The 19,565-nt window shown below is 42.6% G+C and overlaps 2 protein-coding genes across 2 annotated transcripts; both read left to right on the top strand.

Annotated features, from left to right (window-relative positions):
• Positions 1-219: 219 nt before the first annotated feature.
• Positions 220-5,015, top strand: LOC130128629 (E3 ubiquitin-protein ligase znrf2-like). The gene is made up of 4 exons (XM_056298291.1): positions 220-810; positions 2,230-2,325; positions 3,836-3,941; positions 4,104-5,015. The coding sequence occupies exons 1-4, from the start codon at positions 489-491 to the stop codon at positions 4,159-4,161; spliced, it is 582 nt and encodes a 193-aa protein (XP_056154266.1). The 5' UTR covers positions 220-488; the 3' UTR covers positions 4,162-5,015.
• Positions 5,016-6,361: 1,346 nt separating this feature from the next.
• Positions 6,362-16,815, top strand: txnl4a (thioredoxin-like 4A). The gene is made up of 4 exons (XM_056298707.1): positions 6,362-6,492; positions 6,837-7,014; positions 15,968-16,071; positions 16,468-16,815. The coding sequence occupies exons 2-4, from the start codon at positions 6,862-6,864 to the stop codon at positions 16,637-16,639; spliced, it is 429 nt and encodes a 142-aa protein (XP_056154682.1). The 5' UTR covers positions 6,362-6,492; positions 6,837-6,861; the 3' UTR covers positions 16,640-16,815.
• Positions 16,816-19,565: the final 2,750 nt, after the last annotated feature.

The raw sequence follows: 19,565 nt of genomic DNA, 5'->3' as shown, positions 1-19,565 counted from the left end.
TGACAGTTACCAGTGGGAGCCGAGAGCCTGCGGATGTCACGTCACCGTGTCTGACGTCACGCCGCCACCTGACAGGGAGGAGGGCAATCCCTGCTTTCTGTCAGGGGCAACCGTACGCGACTCAACCCACAAAAACAAACCAAACTTAGACGGGCGTTAACGCTGGGTTCAGGTAATTACTTTGGAATACGTTGAAATCGGGGGGGGGGGCATTTTCTCCGGTGTTTATCGAGGGGGGGGGGGATCAGATCCTCTCTTTTTTTTCAGATCTTGTTACGCGATCGCTTCGTAGTTTAAGTCAACGAGTGCGCACTTTGTGCGCGTAGTGCGCCATGAAACTTTCGGACACCGGAGCGTGTGCGTAGTGCGTTGTCTTCCTTTGTCCCGTGTTTCATCGTTGATGTCAACTCTTCCGGTCACTCTCTAACCATGAGACGCAGATAAGTTGACCTCAAGAGTGTTATTCGAGAAGTTCTGTCCAAAACAACATGGGTGCCAAACAGAGCAGCCCGGTTTTTGACGGTAGAACTCGGGCTTATTCCAGTTCAGACCTCCCGTCTGGAAACTCAAACGGAGGAGAAGGAGTCGCTGGATTCAGGTACACCAATGGGCCCGATGGGCCCCGAATTAGATACACGAGTGGACGGGCGACCAGCTCTGGCGTCGACATACCGACCAGCGGCAGGTCAGGATCACATGGACTCAATTCAAGTCTGGATGGCACACCAGGAGAAGGAGAAGTGTCTCTTGGAGAGCACAGGTTGCTAATAGGATCCCTACCGGCCCACCTTTCCCCTCACCTGCTCGGAGGTAAGTCAGGCTGACAACAGTCAAATAAATAGCCTTGAGCTGATTACAGGCAACATGCTGGAACCGTAACATCTAACGTGTAACCACATTTTTTTGTTGTTGTTGCTGCTGCTGTTGTCCCACATAGACTATTCGATAATTGCTGACATTTGACATTGTAACCACAGTTCGGTGCACATTTCCTCTCTCAGATGGCTCCCTGCCTCTCCGTGTGTTGTAATACTGGCGTGTTTGAGTGGTGCTGAGAAGGAAGAGAACATAAGTAGGTCAGCAGATAAGAGTTTCCTGCTGGTTACACATTGCCTTGCCTTGAAACACACACACACACACAAACTGTTTTTACATTCTTAGCTAGGAGACAAACTGCTTGAGTCTGCTCAGCCACTACTCTGCAGCAGTTCCTAAACTGGTGGTGGGTTGTGTGCCCAGACTACAGATACATTTCCTCTGAAAGGTATAAAACCCCAATTGAGCTCCAGCTATATAGCAAACACGTGTGTCAGCATTTAAATTGATTTAAACACGTTTTTTTCCCAGCACCTGTAGTGTCCCGCCGATATGAAAACATCTGCTAATGCCGGAAACATAAGTCTCTTGTATTTTATGCATTTCATTACATCCCTGTCGGATGAGCATAGAGGTCACTTGAGCGGTTGGAAATGACCTTGGCCCAATTTTCTTCCCCTTCAACGATGCAGTTCACATCAAAGCTGGCCGCCACTGTTCTACAGCACAGATACAGCTCTCATCATGTTAACGTCCAATCGTGATTTACCTGATTACTGATAACCTTTGCTTCATAGATATACGTGGTCCTGACAGTGCAATTGTTAGGGGCCAACTCAATATTTACAGGCTTGGCCTATTTTCTCGCCTCATACAGACACATGAGGTGTGTTTATGTGCATGCATGCATGCATGCATGCGTGTGTGTTTGTGGGGGTGTGTGTACGTGTGTGCGAGTGAGTGAGTCATGCTGTTCTTCAGCCAATGTTATAATATTAAACATGAAGTCAGTTTATCTCCATTGTGAGTTAGCTGGCCCCTGCCCTAATAAACTTTGCTCAGGTTGTAGGAGACAAAGGTTGAGGGGGTTGTGTGAATGCGTCAAATTATAATTTAATCATTGAATCAGTTATTTCTTAAGACACACAGTCTCAAGGGGCATGCTAAAGTAAAGTTATGATAGATCAAAACGTAATGAGCAGGTTCTTGAGCTCAACGGTAAGTAGCATTGTAGGCGAGTAGTTTACTTAGACTTTAGTAATTGAGCCAGCAGATGTTTGAACTTGAGAGTGTAAAGTTGCATTGCATCACACTTTTTTTTTATACCTATACTTCTCTCTATTATAGATTGTGACACAGCGAGTTTAGAGAGATCTGTGTGCTGAACTTCCTCTTGTTTTTGTTCCCCCCCAGGGTTCAACTGTCCCGTGTGCTCAAAATATGTGGCAACAGCAGAGATAGAAAAGCATCTTCTCATGTGTTTCACCAAAACCCGCATCACCTACAATAGTAAGAGAGCCGAATGCAAACAGCCAGAACACTAGATTTTCTGAATGGGAGTGTTTTTTTCAATGCAACATACTTTGTTAAGCCTCTAATTTGGGAATTCTGTCTTTAATCTGTGATGGGGGCAAAAGACAGACTGGTTCGTACCGTGCCCCTGAAGCAGATAGGGTTTAATTATGTTGCTCAATGATACTTTGACAGGTGTGGTTGCATGGAGGGTGTAACCTGGGCCCCCTGGGTTATCTAGTGTTATTACCTGTTATTATTATTATTGTACCTGACTTATATCATCTCATTACCAGCCACCAAGCATTAGTAAGACACATTTAGAACAGGGAAATAATCATTCTCTAAATTACAGTTGTGCTAGTATCTCTCTTGCAGCAGCTTGAAAGTAAAGATGCAATTTATCGACATGACCAGAGGCTATATGTGTATCAGGGTGCCTGTGTGATGCACATGCAAAAAGTACAAATAGTTTATTCATCCATACACATTCACACATGTACACTTACTTATCTTTTTCTTGTCTTATTGTCTACCCTTTTTTTTTTTACTGTGTTCTGTAAGGTGTCCTTGATTGCTCTAAAAAGGTTCCCACGAATAAAATGTATTATTTTTATTATTGTTATTATCATCATCTGTTACAAATACTCTTGCTGGGATAGGTACACCCCAGGTCTGATAGTGTTCAGTGTGTGCAAGCAGAAAAGTATGGTACCACATAGATTGTAGGGCTTACACTGCCTCTAGCCTGCACACATGAATGTGCATACAAGCACGTTAAGATTGTGCATAATACCTTCCAGCGATACAGGACCGATGTCCAACTATTTCCCAGGTATGTTATGTTCAAGATGTGTGTATGCCACACTATTTAAGAATTGGCTTTTAAATCAATTGCCCCAGGTATTGACAAAATGGACTCACATATTCACACACACACACATAAACTTGGGTATGCATACTCATAAAATGTTAAACAAAAAAAAAAAAGTTTGTTCTTGCCTGCCCTCCAAGGCTCCAAAATTGAATATACACAAGTCAAGTCAATTTTTATTTGTATAGCCCAATATCAAATTACAAACTTGCCTCAAGGAGCTTTACAGCAACACATCATCCTGTACATCCGGCAACACAAGTAAAGTGTTTGAACAACCATCACTATAATCTGATCACAATCAGTCAAGTTTTTCCCTTCTCGCAAAGAAAAAAATTGTCCAGTCAACATACAAAGAAAGGGCAGCCAAACAGGAAAAGAGCTACTCAGCATCTTTCATCGCACATCAAACAAAGAGGATAATCTATTCTCCTTGGAAATTGCATTTCAGTTGACATGCCCACTTTATGGGCCCGGGGGAAAATGACCAGTTTTGAAGTGGGTATAGGCCTTGGAGCCTCTAGATGAATAGGAGTAAAACTATGGTTTAAGGCTTAAACACTGCTTGAACAAGACGTATGACCTACAGTTCGCTCTTAATTGGTTTTTCCATATCTGTATTGTCTTTCTCAGAGGACATTTTGTCCAAAGACTCTGGGGAATGTGCCATTTGTTTGGAAGATTTGGAGCAAGGAGACACCATCGCAAGGCTACCATGCCTCTGCATCTACCATAAAGGGTGAATGATACACTTACGCATACTCAAACACACACACACAAACAAACAAACAGAGGGATGGATAATGTTGATCTTTTCATACTTTTGATAACTCTTAAGCTTTCTCAGAATCACATCTGACACTTCACTGACTTAATTGTTCCTCTTCCCTTCCTCTGTCAGTTGTATAGATGAGTGGTTTGAGGTGAATCGCTCATGTCCAGAACATCCATCTGACTAGTGGCTGCTGCTCCAGTCTGGATCTTCTGTTCGTCCTTGCAGTCCACTCTATGCCCAGACCTCATCTTGCCACTTGTCTGTGCCAACCTGACGTCAGTGTTCCTCAGGGACTCTTAAGACATAATTGTCAACACAATTATTCATGTTGCCACACGGAATACCAATGGACCAAGGAGTTGTTTCTCTAATCAAGAAATGTTCAGAGGACCGTTTCATTTCAGCCCAGCAACTATCTGGCCATCTTGGTACATTGGTGGTAATGGTCTGCAAATGATTGTTTCCTTTGCGCCCCCTGCTGGCCTGAAACGAGTTCATGTATCTGGAGCTTTTGCTGATCATTGTGTGCGTTGTACACCAGAGGAGGTAAACACAACCTAGGGAGGATAAATTCTCTTTTCAAAAGAACTTCACGATCGCCTCTGTATGGACATGTCTTGTCAGTGTTGTACAATGTGATCAACAGCCCTACAGAATGAGACAATGTCAGCTTTAAAGAATAATCATGTAGGCTTGGACACAGAATATAGCTGGTCATCCTTAGTGCAGAAAAAAAAATTGTGTAAAAATGGCTCTACATAAACCTGATTTAACGTATGTCCAAGTCAAATATCAAATAGACTCTGGTAGAGGATCTTAAATTATTTGTCTATTCACGTCTATGTAATGTGGCTCTGTATTTAAGTAGTTGAATTAAGGCTTCAACTGATCTAATGATAATTCCCACTCAAAGGAGTGCCTTTATGCTGCTATGTCACAAGTACCTACTGGAAAGTTTTCATGTAACATACCTTTGTTTAATTGTATTTTCTGTTTGTATTGTACTGAATTGCACAAAAATACAAGTTTTCACCCACATATCTATTGTGTTTTTTTTTCTTTCATTGATCTTTTACTCACGAGAGATCCCTATCGCAGACGGTGGTCACTCATTTACCTTTACTCCATCCATTATCCGCACCGCTTACCCTGCGCTCAGGGTCGCGGGGATGCTGGAGCCTATCCCAGCAGTCACTGGGCAGCAGGCGGGGAGACACCCTGGACAGACAGGCCGCCAGGCCATTACACAGGGCCCACACACACACACACACACACACACACGCACACACACATTCACACCTAGGGTCAATTTAGTAATGCCAATTCACCTGAATTACAAGTCTGGACTGTGGGAGGAAACCGGAGCACCTGGAGGAAACCGGGAGGACATGCAAACTCCACAGAGGACAACCCGGGGCAACCCCAAAGGTTGGACTACCCCAGGGCTCGAACCCAGGACCTTCTTGCTGTGAGACGACCGTGGTAACCACTGCGCCTAGGACATCGCCTAATTGTCATGGCAGATGGGGTTTTTTTTATCCAAAGCAATAAATTTGAGTGTTACCAACTGGCATCATAGATGTCAAATGCATCAGTGTAGGTGAGCCTTAGATCATCAAGAGACAGAATAAAACAGAATAGGAGAATCAAAGTACAGTAGATTTACATTGCTCCCATTCGCTAAAGCCTTGATTAAAGTAGTGATCAGGTCGACGCTGGTCCACACTGCTTGGCCTGGGAGGATCTAGTTCCATAGCAACACAATAGTGAAGACGATGGGATCCGCCACAGGTTGTACCCAAGTGATGGTTGGATTGGGAGTCCGGACTGCCCACTTGTTAGACACGTACGAGCGGGGGCTGTGTGGGATTTTTATAACCGCCAGTCCGCGGTCCCGTTAGGCTTTAGCCAGCTGAGTGTTGCCCAGGTCGCACCAACTCCACAAGTGAAGTCCGGACACCGGTCAACACCGCGAGGAGGGGCCTATCCGGGGTTTGGCATATATGAATCAATAAATGGTTTATATCAACTGCTAAGTGCTACCAGAGGCTACTGAATTTAGGGACGGCCAAAGAAGAGGGACGTTTTTAGGCCTTTCTTGAAGGACGTAAGCGAGTCAGTAGCTTTAATGGAGACCAGAGACATCTCTTGTAGAAATGTTTACCTTACTAAATGTAGTAGAACAAATATATCATTCACTGGCAAACCTACGGATAAAAATACATCTGTTGTTAAGTTAGGTTTCACATTTTGAGGGAAGAATCGAGGAAGGACGCCGCTTCAACGTTTTTATTTTTTATGCCGCTTCAACGTATTGGTGCGGAACTCAACTCTACGACGTGATGACGTTTTATCCGTCAACTCTGCGAAGGACGTATAGACGACGATCGAGCACAGCACACGCCAGCTTTTTTCCCCCACTTGTGTGTCATTTCCAGACAATCAACTACTTAAGTGGTTTTTGTTCCAGCTAGGCGGGCCGTTAATGATACGCGCCGCTACATATTCTATCGCGGTAAGCTCTTCAATATGAATCTTGACAGTTGAATTCAAGCGCTTTAAATTTTCTCTCATTGAATGATCTGGGGCTAGCTAAGCTAATGCTAAGCAACTGAATTAAAGCTAAGCTAACGTTAAGCCAAAGAACTAAAGCTAAGCTAATTGATGCAAAGGAACCAAAGCTAAACTAACACGAAGCAAAAAGCAAACGAGCTAAAGATATGATATTCTGGGTAACATTGGCTAACTACCGCCGGGCAGCCGGTTATCTCAAATTAAAGTCACTACTAACACTGACACTAACTTGTCAGCCTCCCGCGTTACATTATTTTTATTTAGTTTTTTTTCTTCTTCCCCCAGAGAGAATCTACAATTCCTTATCAAGATGTCGTACATGTTACCACATCTCCACAATGGCTGGCAGGTGGACCAGGCCATTTTGTCTGAAGAGGACCGGGTCCTGGTCATCCGTTTCGGTCATGATTGGGACCCGACGTGTATGAAAATGGACGAAGTTCTCTACAGCATAGCTGAAAAGGTTTGTGTCATTTCTATCGTGGGCAATGGTAATTTAAAACAACTGGATTACGACCACGGCTCATGTGACAACATCTGTTCATGTTTTGACCCCCATATTCAATTTGCATTGGGAAGTGTGCAGGAAGTGTGTGGTGAAATTGAAGATGATCAAACTCTCTGGAGAACCTTATATCGAATGAACAATAAAAATCTGCTTTGTCTGATTCAAGATCTCCCCGCGGAACTAGCACGAATATTTGGGGCTGTCTGTAGAACCTACATTTATGTTGGAAGATGCAAATATCTTTACCACCCATGTCATTTTGATCAGAAATTATAAACATCATCAGTAGGGGTGTCCCCTAATAGTCGACCTAACGTTAAGTCGATGAGAAGAGTCTCAGTTGACCAAATTCTCATTGGTCGCAGAAAAAAAATCCCTATATAACACATCTGTGAATGTTCTCCTTCATATAGGTCATGGTTATCCAAAGGAGTTGAATCAAGTGATTCAACTCCTTTGGATACCTATATAACACACTTAACAAGACTAGGTCAAAACCTAGTACAGGGGTTTTTGAACTTATTACTAAAGGTTTGCATCTGATTTTTATCAAAGGTCAGAGGGCCAGAACGATTGGCGATAACAAAATAACAGTTAATCAACTCACATAACTTTTAAGTCAGTGTTTCCCAACCCAGTCCTCAAGGAACCCCTATCCTGCAGATTTTCTTTGCAACCCTGAATAGGTACCTGTTTGTAGTTATTCAACCAGTCAGCAATGAATTATGTAAGTACAAGCAGGGCTACCTATGCAGGGTTACAATGAAAATCTGCAGGATAGGGGTTCCTTGAAGACTTGGTTGGGAAACACTGTTTTAAGCAACATACATTCAAGTTCAAGACAGTCAAGATGGTCAAAATACATTCGAGCCTAGTGGGAGAAATGGCATTGTTTGCCTGCAATCAGTTGCTTGCAGTATGCTTGCCAGCCAGAGACACTCGTTATGTTTCCATAACATATTTTTATGTGCATTTTGAAGTATTGCTTTAGAAAAGGTTTACTGAAACGGCTAAATTCGGAAAAACTTGCTCAATTTTACAAAAACAGTTTTTACGCTCGCTTGAGTCGGTTTTTCCCTTTTTCAAAAAGGAGTTAATGCGCTCAATGGGAGATGGAAACACCTTTGCTGGATAAGTTATGACTAGCTGTTTCCGCTGTCGGTGTCTTCCCGGATATTCCCATGACACCTTTGATTTCGTCTCCATACAGCATGAAACATGGCCAATAGAGAAAAATTACAACTTTCTCAATAGAAAAAAAAATCCAGAAGCCCACTCTCCATTTTATCTCGTAGATGGCCAAGGTGACTGGTTTTGTTTCTGGTTTGCAACCTCTACTTCTACTCTGTTTATTACAGCCATGCGTAACATAGCCTATATTGCCAACTTCTGACAAAACTACACTTTGCGTAGCCTAGTTTATTCGCCCCAAACCAGTAGATGGAAATGCATTTAATTGGCTTTTTCTTTTTTTTTTTTGCGACATTTCAAAAGTTTGCTTAAAATTCTCCTGACAATTAATTGGAAACACGGCTACTGATGCTGTTCTGCGGAGACCTGCCTCACTCTGCCTCTGATTGGCTCTAACCCTAATGAAAATTCGTGTACTGGTAACCTACTCGTTACTGTCATTTATGGTTGTGCTAGTTTCTCTCCTCTCCTCTGCTCTCTGTGTTTCAATGAGGGTGGGGCCCGGCCCCTCCACACACACACACACACACACACACACACGCAGAGCACAGGAAAGACAGTGATCCGGGTGAAGTGACGATAGTGTTACTCAAGTTGACGACAACTCTTTACGTTACGATAAGTGCAATAAAAGCTTCGCTCCACACCCAAAGCAAATTATCCGGTGTAACGTTGATGCGTGAACTTGGCAGCAACAACACACAAAACAAAACGTTACTCTTAATAATGTATTTTATTCCTAACACGAGGTATGGGCTGGATCCAGATTGACTTGCAGCGGACCGAGGTCCAGACTTTGAGAAGCCCTGGCCTAGTATATTGCAGGACTGTTTGTAGACAATGTTCGAAATTGTGGCCAATTTGTTAGACAGATAGTCAAGTCAATTGTATTTGTATAGCCCAATATCACAAATTACAATTTGCCTCAAGGGGCTTTACGACAACACAACATCCTGTCCTTAGACCCTAGATGATAGGCTGGACTGAGCGCATGACTCGGCTGTAGATGGCAGCGGAACCACCCACAGTTGTGCTTGACCTGACATACACACCCAGCATGAATCATTTGACAGTTGTTGTTTCTCTTGCTTGGCGCGTTGCCACCACAAATTCTGTCATCTCAGATGCTGCTGCTGATGCTCTTTGAAGATGAGCGATGGATTGTCCAGTGGGTTTACTACCTCTCTTTTGACATGACTCGGGTTTAACCCTTTCAGTTGCAAAAGCAAACACAGCCAAATTATCATCAGTCTCATTTACAATAATATGCACAGACGTCCATCTCGTGGTGTCCTCCCGATCACCATTCTCACTCTGTTGAGTGTTGGGCGTTGCTGTGGTGTCGTCTAGGGGACTGGGTACCCTTTTACAGTGGCTGCTGTGTATCCATGTCAGTGGTAGTGTCTATAATCTGAATTCATGGCTATTAAATGTTCATCTACAATTTTCTGTAGTGATCCCACTAATATTTGTTGTTAAAGTGTACTGAAGTAGCATATCGCATGATGACATGGTTATGTTCGAGTAAAAAAAAAGGCTATAAGTGCAGTTACAAGAACAATACTTTCCACTCATATCTTGGGATGTTTGATTTGAAAGAGAACCAATGTATACGAAAGAGAACCTAATTTAATTTATAAGTATACCTATTCTATTTTTCTGTTAACGCCCCCTCCTCTTTCATCTGTTTCTATTTGCAGATGTCTCTCACTTTTTAAGACTCACTGTATTGACAGGTGAATTCACAAAAAATGGATTGCGGCTGCTGATAGCACCATGAATTATGCATCACTTGCAACCGCTATCTGCGCCATCTTAAGGTCCGATTCTCAAAAGATATTGCGCTCTTGATATTACAGCGGCAACACGCCCATAAAGTTTGCTGCCAAGTGCAATTTGCCTTTGTTTTGCAGTTATCCATGTGGCAATGTATAAATGATGGCTTTGCGCCCTGAACACAGTAGGCAGGCTCAGTGTCATCCTTGATGTCATCAAGTATAGCAAGAATTGTTTGACCTGGCAACCTGTATCTGTGAATGATTTCAGGCTCAGTTAAATCAGTAAGTGATATTCTCCTTTGAAATATCTGCTCAGGAGCACGCCTGGCATGATGATGCCTTCGCCTGGCTACAATCACTGCTGCCATGATCACTGGAAAGTTCGGGTGTCAGTTACCACCAGCTGAAGACGCCAGTAATTTTCACTCGAACTGTGTGTGGCTGTTAGTGCTGGTGTTTTGCAGTGAGGCTAATTTGCATAGAAAGGGACTGATTTTGTGCCAAGTGTAAGCATATTACCTAATGTAAATATATGCAAATAACACTGAGACACTATTTGCTTGGCAGCACAGTTAGGGGTGCATTTCACTCTTTGCAGGTGCTTTGAGAATTGAGAATGACACTTTCTTTTTGTCTTACTTGTGCAGGTTCAGCAACCACAAAAGCCGCTCAATCCTTTTTTGAATTTGCCAGTGTGTTTTGTTAGTGATTGTTATTTAGGGTGCTTTAACTGTGCTCTCCCTCATGCCTCTCTGCGCTTGGCCAACCAATCATGTTACTTCAGTGACATTGTTGGTCACCTGATCCAGCGGCCCAATTGTGTCAAACATGATCACTCAGTCAGGTGGTCAGTCAGTGACATTAGCATTTGTAGGGCTGGCCCACTGGTCCTGTCCAGCAGAAAAAACAAAAAAATACAACTGAAACATATGAGGGTATTTAATTTGAAACGATGGACACAGGAAGTGGCGTCACTCAGTGACAGACATTCATGTGTGTACTGTGTTAAAATAAATTAACACAATGTCCAGTCTCCTTGCTGGTTGTTCCTACACATTCAGAATCATTACCGCTTCTGCTTGTGTCGTTAATAGGCAGCTTGCTTCATGCATGCACTTGTAAAATTTATATTTTAAACACTCATTATTACGGTTTTGTATTTCTGTGTAATGTATTACAGTATTAACAATGTCACATAACATTCCTTGTCAGCCCTGGAACTCAAACCATTTTCTGATGCCCCAAAAACTATATTTAAATAAACTGATATACAGTGCATCCGGAAAGTATTCACACCCCTTCACTTTCCCCACATTTTGTTATTTTACAGCCTTATTCCAAAATTGATTAAATTCCTTTTTTTTCTCATCAATCTACACACAGTACCCCATAATGACAAAGTGAAAAAGGTTTTGTAGAAATTTTTGCAAATTTATTAAAATTAAAAAACTAAAATACTGCATGTACATAAGTATTCACACCCTTTACTCAGTACTTGGTTGAGGCACCCTTGGCAGCAATTACAGCCTCAAGTCTTCTTGGGTATGAAGCTACAAGCTTGGCACACCTATATTTGGGGTATTTCTCCCATTCTTCTCTGCAGATCCTCTCGAGCTCTGTAAGGTTAGATGGGGAGCGTCGCTGCACAGCTATTTTCAGGTCTTTCCAGAGATGCTCAATGGGGTTCAAGTCTGGGCTCTGGCTGGGCCACTCAAGGACATTCACAGACTTGTCCCGAAGCCACTCCTTCGTTGTCTTGGCTGTGTGCTTAGGGTCATTGTCGTGTTGAAAGGTAAACATTCGCCCCAGTCTGAGGTCCTGAGCGCTCTGGAGCAGGTTTTCATCAAGAATCTCTCTGTACTTTGCTCCATTCATCTTTCCCTCGATCCTGACTAGTCTCCCAGTTCCTGCCGCTGAAGAACATCCCCACAGCATGATGCTGCCACCACCATGCTTCACTGTAGGGATGGTATTACCAAGGTGATGAGAGGTGCCTGGTTTCCTCCAGACGTGACGTTTGGCATTCAGGCCAAAGAGTTCAATCTTGGTTTCATCAGATGAGAGAATCTTGTTTCTCATGGTCTGAGAGTCTTTTAGGTGCTTTCTGGCAAACTCCAAGCGGGCTGTCATGTGCCTTTTACTGAGCAGAGGCTTCCATCTGGCCACGCTACCATAAAGGCCTGATTGGTGGAGTGGTGCAGAGATGGTTGTCCTTCTGGAAGGTTCTCCCATCTCCACAGAGGAACGCTGGAGCTCTGTCAGAGTGACCATCGGGTTCTTGGTCACCTCCCTGACCAAGGCCCTTCTCCCCTGATTGCTCAGTTTGGCTGGGTGGCCAGCTCTAGGAAGAGTCCTGGTGGATCAAAACTTCTTCCATTTACGAATGATGGAGACCACTGTGCTCTTCGGGACCTTCAAAGCTGTAGAACTTTTTTTGTACCCTTCCCCAGATCTGTGCCTCAATACAATCCTGTCTTGGAGGTCCACCGACAATTCCTTTGACTTCATGGCTTGGTTTCTGCTCTGACATGCACTGTCAACAGTGGGACCTTATATAGACAGGTGTGTGCCTTTCCAAATCATGTCCAATCCATTGAATTTACTACAGGTGGACTCCAATCAAGATGTAGAAACATCTCAAGGATGATCGGTGGAAACAGGATGAACCTGAGCTCAATTTTGAGGGTCCTAGCAAAGGGTGTGAATACTTATGTACATGCAATATTTTAGTTTTTCATTTTTAATAAATTTGCAAACATTTCTACAAAACCTTTTTCACTTTGTCATTATGAGGTATTGTGTGTAGATTGATGAGAAAAAAAAGGAATTTAATCCATTTTGGAATAAGGCTGTAACATAACATGTGGGGAAAGTGAAGGGGTGTGAATACTTTCTGGATGCACTGTATAAATGTGCGATGACTAGTCGACAAATGTCTTGAACTAACGACTACTCAGCCGATTGTACAGCTTCTGTGTCAAGATGGATATCAGTGGAAGAGCAGTTGTCTTGGTTTTCATTCCATGTAACTGGTACACATCTAGAGTATATTACATTTTGGGAAGATTTTGATGCTTAATCGTGCTGTTAGATGGTATAGGCCTAACACATTTACACTGTCCTGTGCAGTGAGCATTAATTGACTTGATAATTCACTCTTCAGTTAATATATCCTATTTGTCACTACTGCTGTTAAACTAGCCTCCCAAAGCCACACCACAAATTTCACATTGTTCATTGTGGTCTGGCAAAGCTCAGTTGAATTTTAATGTGACTGGCCACTTTTTCAGCAGCTTGGGTTCCAGAAGTAAATGTCCCATTCATTTTCTCCTATAGACACTTCAGAAGATTCCTGAACAACTTTGAACCGATTCAACCAGCTACAAGATGAATCTTGGCCTTTAAAACAACTTCTGTGCAAAATTTATTTTCTAAAAACAAAAAGACAAAGGTACAAGACTGTGAACTTCATGTCTTTTAAGAGAGCGTGAACTACTCATCACATAAAGGATTGTGAATGATGTATTTGAATCCCTTTCCCCTTACTTTCAGCCATTTTCAACCAGCTTTTGCAACTGCATACATTGTCTCTTTATTGCATGTGTGTGTGTGTGTTGTAGTAGTGTTTGCCTTGCATAATCTTAGCCGGGGATTCACCTCTGAACATGGCAGTCAAAACACAATGGGATTGTATATTGCTGTTGGCCCCTAGTCAGTAACTCTATTAAGGATACTCCAGTCTTTCTCCATTGTGGTTGTATAAAGGTCAACACTGTGGTTACAACTAAGGTTCCCGTGCCATATACTGCACGTTTACTTATTCATTTTTTGACAGCTTGCAAGATGTGTTAGCTACTGAGACTCCTAAAAGATAAAGGCGCTGTGATTTAGCAACTTTAAATAACAGTATATACAAAGCCTACAGGTAGGTTGGAACATTTCTCCACAAATGTGTATCTAAATAGCACTATCTTGCCCAATCAAAGAAGGTTGAATCAGTTCATCTGGATACAACGTTTATTGACATATGTTTCATCACTCAACTAAGTGGCATCTTCAGTCTAAACTGGCTGCAGGTATACCCGTCCCTTATAAACAATACAGTCCCTAACGACCGAAACCTACGACCAGTTTCAAATGTAAATACAGATGTATAATGACTGAAACCAGTGACCAGTTTCATGATCCAATATGGATGTGCCCATTAACTAGAGTTTTGATCGAACAATTGAATGGGGAGTCAAAGAGGCCATCTACACTCACTGGCCACTTTATTAGGTACACCTTGCTAGTACCGGGTTGGACCCCCTTTTGCCTTCAGAACTGCCTTAATCCTTCGTGGCATAGATTCAACAAGGTACTGGAAACATTCCTCAGAGAGTTTGGTCCATATTGACATGATAGCATCACGCAGTTGCTGCAGATTTGTCGGCTGCACATCCATGATGCAAATCTCCCGGTCCACCACATCCCAAAGGTGCTCTATTGGATTGCTTTGCTTTCATGTTGTTGACGCCAAATTCTGAACCTACCATCCGAATGTCGCAGCAGAAATCGAGACTCGTCAGACCAGGCAACGTTTTTCCAATCTTCTATTGTCTAATTTTGGTGAGTCTGTGCGAATTGTAGCCTCAGTTTCCTGTTCTTAGCTGACAAGAGTGGCACCCGGTGTGGTCTTCTGCTGATGTAGCCCATCTGCCTCAAGGTTCGACGTGTTGTGCGTTCAGAGATGCTCTTCTGCATACCTCGGTTGTAATGAGTGGCTATTTGAGTTACTGTTGCCTTTCTATCAGCTCGAATCAGTCTGGCCATTCTCCTCTGACCTCTGGCATCAACAAGGCATTTTCGCCCACAGAACTGCCGCTCACTGGATATTTTCTCTTTTTCGGACCATTCTCTGTAAACCCTAGAGATGGCTGTGCGTGAAAATCCCAGTAGATCAGCAGTTTCTGAAATACTCAGACCAGCCCGTCTGGCACCAACAACCATGCCACGTTCAAAGTCACTTAAATCACCTTTCTTCCCCATTCTGATGCTCGGTTTGAACTGCAGCAGATCGTCTTGACCATGTCTACATGCCTAAATGCATTGAGTTGCTGCCATGTGATTGGCTGATTAGAAATTTGCGTTAACGAGCAGTTGGACAGGTGTGCCTAATAAAGTGGCCGGTGAGTGTATGTTAAGAGGGAACGACCATCCCTGAACTGGGGGGGCAGGGGCTAAGAGTACATCTCTCGCCATCTTACAATGCTGTGATTCAACTATTCCCCAACCCTCTGTGAATAATACACATGGCCATCGAAACTCTGGTTAATGGGCACACTCGTATTTGATCATGAAACTGGTCATTGGTTTCGGTCGTTATACATCTGTTGCCATCTTACAATGCAACAGTGCCTAATCCTCTGAATAGCACACATGATCAGTGGTCACGCCCATATTTACATATGAAACTGGTTGTAGGTTTCAGTCGTTAGACACTGTATTGTTTATAAGGGTAGGGATACCTGCAGTCAGTCTGGACTGCAGAGGTCACTTAGTTGAGTGATGAAATGTATCTGTCAATAAACATTGTATCCAGATGAATTGATTAAACCTTTGTTTTTCTTACCTGGATTATTGAGCATGCATCAAGACACTATCTTGCCCAGTTATTTCAATGTGTAACCATTCTTGGTTGTAGGCCATGGATAAGCCAGTTTTTCTCTTGGCAAAGAATATAGTAAACTGCATAGTACACTGAGGTAACTAGCCAACTGCAGTAATTAACGCAGAAGAGATGCTCAATTTTAAACCTTCTGCAGTGAAGTAGTTTCTGTTGTTTTACTGTCGCATCTGTCTCCAGACAGATATAACCTGTTGGTGTTCAATTAAAATATTAAGTATGTGAACAGATGATAGTTAATTCCTGTGCCTTAAACCCGACTTTGTCCTTACAGGTAAAGAACTTTGCTGTCATTTACTTGGTCGATATCACAGAGGTGCCTGACTTCAACAAGATGTATGAGTTGTATGATCCCTGCACAGTAATGTTCTTTTTCAGGTAACCAGCTAAATATCATTTTTCTTTGTATTAAAAAAACAAGATTTTCCCCTGGTCTGATGTGCCCCAACAGATCAAGAACTTGATTTCTGTTGGAAGGTCCTGTCATCTTGCCACATGCTCAAGGCTCAGCATTTTCGGTTTTTACCGATTTTCACTGAAAAATACCCAGATTTTTTAAAAGGAGCAGATCGGTTTAAACTGATTCTCACCTGGATTTTATGTTTCCATGGATCCAAAAGTTGTTCGTGTGAAGTTATGTAACAGTGTCCTGTTGTGGCGAAATTTGGCATGCTGGATGGCTTTGAAAAATAAAAACCGAAAACGCTGGGCCTTGCACATGCTAAACTCTTGTTAATTTTTAAGTAACTTGAAGACTGATCTTATCTTTCTTAGGAACAAACACATCATGATTGATCTGGGCACTGGCAACAACAACAAGATCAACTGGACCATGGAAGACAAACAGGAGATGATAGACATTGTTGAAACCGTGTACCGAGGTGCAAGAAAAGGAAGAGGTCTGGTGGTGTCACCTAAGGATTACTCTACAAAATACCGATATTGATTTTTTTCTTTTTTTAATCTTTTGTGGCGTCCATTCATGTTTCGTGATATTTTGTGACAAATGTTTGCAACAAATAGACTACAAGGTGCTGAATCATGGAATACTTTTTTCATCACCAGTCACAGGACAATATTCTTTTCTATGAATAAACCTGAACATGTGACATTGGAATGAAATATATTTTATTTATGGGTACTGATTTGTTAAAGGAATAGTTTGGAATTTTTGAGGTCTGTCCCTATTGTTTGCTTATGTAGCACGTGTAGGTTTCATTTTCACAGTCATCCATCCGTTTGTTCATGGAGATGAGCTCCATGTTGCCATCTACAATTCAGTGCACTTAATGGGGGACAAATCAACAAACAGTACTCCGAGCCCAACATGATGCTACAGCAGTCTGTCATAGTGAATTCAAGTAGTCATTTTAAAGATGTACATTCATTTTTCATGGTCCGTAACAGTCATTTCTTACCATGCTACTTCCCGCAACACAGCGTAAAAGTAATTAACCCCCCCCCCAAGGATTTTTTGGGGGTAAATTTAGGAATCCATACATCTATTTTACTAGCAAGGAATTTGTTTGCATTGAGTGCTCCGCCACAGAACTATGCTAGTGGGAATATAATATCTTTGAGTTTGTAGTGCAAAAGAGAGGCTTTTGCATATTTATTACTTTCACTGAAATTGTCTTCAACTCAGGGCTTCGGAAAGTGTATCTGAAAGCACAACTACAAATGCCCCCCCCCCCCCCAGTGTCTTTACTATCATCTCACAGAATTGGAAAATGGTGGCCTCCTTTTATGTCACGGTGTCTCCCAACAATTCCTGTGCTGTGCGCACCGAGCACTGCCTTCCCTTCTACCTCCGTCCAAGTTGTCCAGATATTGTTCTGTGGATTCTTAGCCACATGGCACAGAAAAGTTTGTTTTTCAGAGGTCGACTTTTTTGGTTTGTTTGTTTCATGTGTTAATGACTGTGTAGCCTAATCACATCATACTTATGTGTTACACTCTGTGTTTGTCTCATGAATATGACGAATACTTTAAAGCTCATCCATGAGCTTGAATGACGTTGGATTGTATTTACTGAGCAGCTCCATCAGATGGAGCCAGAGATATCTGACATGATCAAGTAAGCTCCTAAAACCACCGACACATTTTCTTATTTTAACACCAACTTTTACACCATGAGCCTGCTTTACACTCTTGATACATGATGAAAAAATTGCTAAATGGGATGCGAGTCCCTTCTTATATTATTTAAGGCTGACCACATGGTCTTCACTGGTCTCTGGGTGTCCCGCTCTTGGAATGGTATAATGTCAACTTGTTTTTGTCTGGAATTTGGGCCCTTAAGGACCCCTCCCTTTTTCTCCCCAATTGTACTTGGCCAATTACCCCACGTCCGAGCCGTCCCGGTCGCTGCTCCACCAACCCTCCAGGTCGCTGCTCCACCAACCCGCCAATCCGGGGAGGGCTGCAGATGACCACATGCCTCCTTCGATACATGTGGAGTCCCCAGCTGCTGCTTTTCACCTGACAGTGAGAAGTTTCGCAAGGGGGATGTAGTCTGTGAGAGGATCACGCTATTCCCCCCAGTTACCCCGAACAGGTGCCCCGGCCAACCAGAGGAAGCGCTAGTGCAGCGACCAGGACACATACCCACATCCGACTTCCCACCCACAGACACGGCCAGTTGTGTCTGTAGGGACGCCCGACCAAGCCGGAGGTAACACTGATATTTGAACTGGCGAGCCCCGAGTTGGTAGGCAATGGAATAGACCGCCATGCCACCCGTACGCCTGCCCTTGAAGATTTTGAGGACAGTATACAAATTACACATACATTATTTCAACTACTTAGTCTATTGCTCACCTATTTGTTGAAAATAATCTTCCTGTAAAACAAAAGGCTCCAAGTTATAATTGTGTCCCGTTTCTCAATATTGAATTTGAAAATGGAACAAATAATCCTTAAGAGAAAATTGGACAATTGCAATAGCAGATACTAGGCTACAGCTGTGGGACAATTGGACATAAATAGATCAAAAGAAATGTAACAGTGAAACTAATTTAGCAACATATTAACTGAGAATATTACATGAATATATGAATTAACAGTATACGGTGCTGTGAAAAAGTAATTGCCCCTTGCTGATTTCCTCTGTTTTTGCATATTTATCACGCGTAATTGTTTCAGATCTTCATACAAAATGTAATATACGACCGGGAACCCTAGTAAACAAATCCATTTTTTAAATGATTTTATTTATTTTAGGAAAACCGTTATCCAACGCCAACTGATCCCATGTGAAAAAGTAATTGCCCCCTTATTCAATCAACCAATTTAATAATTGATCGTTGGATTCAGTTAGTGCAGACACACCCAGGTTTCAATACTGCCAGCCTTTTTGAATCTAAACGTGACATATAAAACCTTACCGTCAATGTGAAGTAGGCTACAAGGTCTCAAAAAGCAGCACACTGCTGCTATCAGAAGAATTCCCAGAAGAGATGAGAAAAGCTGTTGAGATTTAGCAGTCTGGAAAGGGTAACAAGGCCATTTCTAAGGCTCTGGGACTCCAGCCAACTACACCGAGAGCTATTGTCTCCAAATGGAGAAAACTTGGAACCACGGTGAATCCTCCCAGGAGTGGCCGGCCTGCCAATATATCTCCAAGGGCGCATCAACGACTTGTCCAGGAAGTAAAAAAAAACAAACAAAAAAAAACAGAACATCCAAAGAACTGCTTGCCTCTAGTCTCAGCTAAGGTCATCGTTAATGAGTCGACCATCAGAAAGAGACTGGGCAAAAATGGACTTCATGGGAGTTGCAAGGTGCAAACCACTGCTAATTATGGGAGACATTTCACCCATTTGCAAGAAAAGCACTTTGATGACCCCCGAGCCTTTTGGGATAATGTTCTG

This window comes from Lampris incognitus, chromosome 18 (genome assembly GCF_029633865.1).
Source record: "Lampris incognitus isolate fLamInc1 chromosome 18, fLamInc1.hap2, whole genome shotgun sequence".
NCBI classification, from domain to species: Eukaryota; Metazoa; Chordata; class Actinopteri; order Lampriformes; family Lampridae; genus Lampris; species Lampris incognitus.
The sequence above is the reverse complement of the archived record's forward strand: the minus strand, read 5'-3'. Positions and strand labels throughout refer to the sequence as shown.